The 5,077-nt window shown below is 37.8% G+C and overlaps 1 protein-coding gene across 1 annotated transcript; it reads right to left on the reverse strand.

Moving 5' to 3' along the window:
* Positions 1 to 421: 421 nt before the first annotated feature.
* Positions 422 to 4,608, reverse strand: LOC113494013. Its single transcript, XM_026872128.1, has 2 exons — positions 4,551 to 4,608; positions 422 to 2,186 (listed from the first exon to the last, which is right to left on the reverse strand). The coding sequence occupies exons 1-2, from the start codon at positions 4,572 to 4,574 to the stop codon at positions 915 to 917; spliced, it is 1,296 nt and encodes a 431-aa protein (XP_026727929.1). The 5' UTR covers positions 4,575 to 4,608; the 3' UTR covers positions 422 to 914.
* Between the last annotated feature and the right edge of the window lie 469 nt (positions 4,609 to 5,077).

The following is a 5,077-nucleotide window of genomic DNA, read 5'->3' on the forward strand; positions in this document are numbered from 1 at the left end:
TAATTACAATGAGCAGTATAACGAGCCCATTATGTTGCCGTTGGTGGTGTTTAATATGGAAGATAAAGCCGACCACTGCGCTTCACGCTGTGGATTCGATCCCATCACGGAGCAAAATTTTGTTTCTCTCGATAATACTGTTTTTGATTCTGGGCATGCGTTTTGTTCGTGAATTCAATTGATTTTCGTGTTAGATGTGTAATTAAGTACACATGATATTTTGGCAGGTTGTAAAGGTACGTAGCCTCAAGGAAGAGTAGGTTTAATTAATTTCTTGTATGTATACTTGCTGGAGTTTCTCCATGCATGAACTTATGAGATACTTAAATTTCTTCTTCATAAAAGTTATGTGTACATAAAAAATGTTATGTGTAAAATGCATTCGACAATTTCACTTTGAAAGTCAAGTAAAACCAGGAAATATTTTAATAAAACGTAATTATTTATTTCATTGGTTCCGCAAAATTAAAAACTAAATCCTAATCTAAGACTTAACATAGCTAATAAACAACAAAACACATAGCATCAGTGGGTACGGACAACAAGCTCTCAACTTACTCTACAATAAGACTGATCTAAGGTAACTACACAACAGTTTAAAGCTTACCATAAATAATATTGTCAAAACATTTGTACGTATGTCTTTTTGTATGAGAAAAATATTTCCGAGCAAAGACACAATCGCATCGCTGACTCACAATTTTCGCTTGGCATATCATAATGGTAAAACAAATGTTCGTTACCTAAGTGAGTAGCTGTGATGGGATAGTCTCTTCGCTCCTGGACGCCTGTGGTAGCTGTTTTACAGTCTTGACATTATATGGCTTCTAACGCATCTAAGCGCTTTTTATCCGTCAGACGGATTAATTCGATGATTAAAATCTACAGAAGAAGCATATAATTTATGATATAAATTATTTGGGGAATAGCCACGACTGTTGTTGTGACTTCTTCGGCGCCGCTTTCTGATCAGGTTGCTGCACGGACACAGATTTTTGGCTTGCTGCTGCATTGTTGTCGGAGACGTCACTTCTGTCCCATCCGTGAGACTCGTGATGGTGCTCATGATGATCAGGAGATGGGAACCATTCGGAGATCCAAACAGGTCTCCAGATTTTCTTGACACCTGGAACCCAGATCTCCTTCCAAGCTGGTACCCAAATCTGTTTCCAAGCTTCTTTCCATTCTAACTTCTTGTCAGGTACCCAGATCAACTTTTTAGATGGCTTCCAAATTTGTTGCCAAGCTTCTTTCCATACTAATTTCTTGTCATCGATCCATGTTTGTTTCTTTTCGGTTTTCCAAATTTGCTTCCACTCGTCTTTCCATGCTAATTTCTTGTCTGGAATCCATATTTGCTTTTTAGCTGGTTTCCAGTATTTTTTCCAAATAGGCTTCCAAATTAGTTTTTTCTTCCAGAGATCATGAGACGTATATTCCCATCCATCGTGATCCTTTCCTAAATATTTCTCACCAGGCACGCCTACTTTGACCCATTCAGGGATCCAAACCTTTTTCCACGCAGGTACTTGTATTTCCTTCCAACCCGGTACTACAATGTCCTTGTAATATGGAACCGTGATTTTTTTCCAGTCGGGAACTTTTACTTCCTTCCAAGCGGGTACTTTTATCGGTTTCCATTCAGGTTTGTAGATCTTCTTCCAGTCTGGAACTTTAATTTCTTTCCAAACGGGACGTTTTGTAGGTATCCAGACTGGTTTCCAAATCTTTTTCCAAGAAGGTTTCCAGATTTGTTTCTTGGCAGGCTTCCAGATTTTTTTCCACCCAGGCTTCCAAATCAGTTTCTTCTTCCAATAGCCAGGGTCGTGGTGGTCATGGTGATCGTGGTGATCGTGGTGCTCATGGTGCTCCTCTACATGATGCTCCTCATGAATGTCATTGTGCTCTTGATGTTCGTGATGCTCGTGATCATCAAAGCCGTGGTGATCATGCTCATCGTGGTGTTCGATTACTTCGTGGTGGTTGTCGTGAGAATGCAAGTCATCATGATCTTGGAAAGGATTGACGAGATCGAGCGGTGGGGCTGGGTAGTCGTAGCCAACTCGCTTCTGAGCAGTATTACCTACTTCAGAATTCCGTTCCACCTGTTGCTGTGTTTGTTGATTTTGAGGAATTAATGCCTTTCCCGAAACTAGAGCGATTTGTAAAATTACCCCTAGGGTAATCTGAAACAAAAGAAAGCTTTGTTAATTTAAGTTAACTATTAAGTTATTAGCGCATAGCTTATTCTATACAACGCACAGCTTCAAAATACATGTTATTAAAGTTAAAAAATAATCAATAGTAAGTTGATAACAGACTTTGGCATTGCTTTGTAATGCAATCTCCTATCTCTTAACAATAGCCCAATTAGCTTGAGCGATGTAAATCATGTCACACGTGATCGTGGCTAACCCCAAAACGAGCATTGTTTTCACTCAATCCCTTGTTTAGATTCACTTACATAAATTAATGCGAGCCATAAAAAGTTATGTAAGTTTATGTATGTGATTCACAAAAGGAAAGTGAGTATAAGACGACTTGACTAAGTAAGGTGGGGGACATTAGAACACGCTCTGAGTAATTCGCAGGTCGAACGGATCTAGGAAATGAGTGTTTGACTAGCGGTAAACATCGAACATAATTTCTAGAACTCGCGAACTGGCGCCTGGAAAATCAAGTTTCAAGTGAACGGATATAACATCATCACTACACGGTCTCTCTTCCATATGAAGAACAATATTTCTTCAATATAAAATACATTTATTATCGATAATGTAATTCCAATTTAGGGCACCCATTGCAAGGAAACCAGTTTATGAAATTACAACCCGGATCCATCAAGTTTATCAGTTATATAAGAAATCGATGTTATGAGAACACTAAAGTATGCCATGTATGGACTAGCTACTAGGTCATCTCGAACAATATATTACACAAATTATGTAATTTTATTAATCATCGAGTATTGCAAATATAATGCAGGATGCGTTTTCCAAATTTGAATTCGGTATACTGAGGAGCGATAGAGAGCGGTCACGCATCTCAAATCATATTAGCACCGTCGATATAATTTTTCTAAAGGACAGAGAAAAGATATTTAGAAAGTTTATGTACATCCAGTGCATTAGCATAGTTCACACATACGGCTAATATAATAACACAATACAACATTTGGACGACAATTATGCAAGAGTTACACAAGCGACTCGAGTTCTGGTAACGGTCACATCGTCCAGGTTGTGTCGGTACAAAACAATTGTATCCCTAATTTGGAAGACCTACCTTTTTATAAAGTCACTCTAATGACAAAATCGCAAATGGCCTGTACCCATAATATAAATTTAAAACTCATTATAATATGCAATTTCTTATTTTTTAATTACAAGTCTTAAGATAAACAAAAACTTTATACCGAATTAATTGCATCGAAAAATACGTTCAAACACATTTGCACCTGTTCTTAAAAGCTTTCACAAATAAGTGTTCAGGCGGAAATGTAAAGCCTAAAGCTTTTTCACTATGTTTCCGTATTAATGCGGAAAATTGCGCAATCGTTTACATTCTCAACGCAGTGGTTATTTTAAGCTCCGGACCAAGTGGAATGTACTTTTTACCAAAACGAGAGTGCAAATCGTGACCTGACTAACTCGCTACAAAACGGAAGAAGCCTTTATGTAATCAGATCGAGTTCATCGTCATTATTGCAATGTTCTAGAGAGATTCGCCACTCATTATAGGTACTGGAATAACAATAGCGAGAACTTGCATTCAGAAATGAAAAATCTCTAAACATTAATAAAAAATGTGTCTATTGTCACGATCGCTGACACTGAGATTGATGGAGGTGATACGAGCGTTTATGTCTGAATGCAGGCTTAGTTCACTCGATGACGCTAAATTACCATTCTCATTAATGTTATTTTGGTAACAAGCGTTAATTGTATTTTAAAAAGTCGTTTATAATACTTCATTATATTTTAAAACGTGTATTTTTTTTTGTTAATTAGCCCAGGTCACTGCAGCCGCGGCAAAAATAAAAGACAACCGCAGTCGTAGTTGTCAATATTTGTTTTGACTACTGGTACGAACGCGAACTATTTGCTCAGCAAACTTCACAATACCACCGTGTAGTAAATGTAATTAGCATAAGATTTTACTACGGAACGTACGATTTTACGCATAGAGCGATAAAGTTACAATTAACGATAGAAAACATTTTTAATGTAGAGTTCCGGACTTTGAGTTAGGTAAGTGTTTTAAATTATAGCTTTTTAGTGCTCTTTGTTTTTTATTATTATTTTACGAACGGTAACTTTTGTGAACTTTGAAAATGGGAAAAGTTAGATATACTTAAATAAATTATTATTATTTTGAAACGACCGAGAAACTATTTTCATAATAAAAACAACGGATAAACAGCGATTCACTAGGTATCACACTTCGTAATGTAAAAATCAACACTTAGATATTGAAAATTAAAAAAAAATATATAAAAAGAAAACTAAAAAATTTTCCGCGTTTGTAACTCTGAATGATTGAACACTGACCACTTGGCTCCAGATCCCTCGCATGATGAGGCGGGGAACGGCCGTTCCACTAGCTAAGACGCCGGAACTGTTATTACTCTATTAGTTCACCTTGAGTATGACTTTATATATGGACTGGTCCACCCCATCAGGCGCCGCGGTGGGGCGAGCGCTCACTTTCGCCGGCCACCCCGCGCGGCCGCCGCGCCGCCGCCCGCTCCCCAGCCGGCTTCCCGGACCGCGTAGGACGCACCAGCATCCCACCACCACACTACCTCCTTAATACAACTAACAAAACTACAATTATCTTCCTTCATCTCATCATTAATGAAATGCATTTAGACGACCGCAACATTCGCTATAGCTTTCAATGAAAACGCAATCATAATAATCTGATTGTGAACGATAATTAATTTCGACTAAGAATATATTGCGATGTATCAAAATATTTCAAATTGTCATTCATAACGAAATTTAAGAGGATCTCGTTAGGTGGAATAAATTGCATTCCATTTAGTGCGCGGTGGAAGGTAATATCATTAATATTA

Source organism: Trichoplusia ni, chromosome 5 (assembly GCF_003590095.1).
Source record: "Trichoplusia ni isolate ovarian cell line Hi5 chromosome 5, tn1, whole genome shotgun sequence".
NCBI classification, from domain to species: Eukaryota; Metazoa; Arthropoda; class Insecta; order Lepidoptera; family Noctuidae; genus Trichoplusia; species Trichoplusia ni.

What these genes read in the sequence shown, in the direction of transcription:
- LOC113494013 (XM_026872128.1), bottom strand. Translation starts at nt 4,574, where the DNA reads ATGCGAGGGATCTGGAGCCAAGTG. An exon ending in GAGGGATCTGGAGCCAAGTG is followed by an intron (nt 2,187 to 4,550) that starts GTCAGTGTTCAA and finishes CTTTTGTTTCAG; the next exon opens with ATTACCCTAGGGGTAATTTT.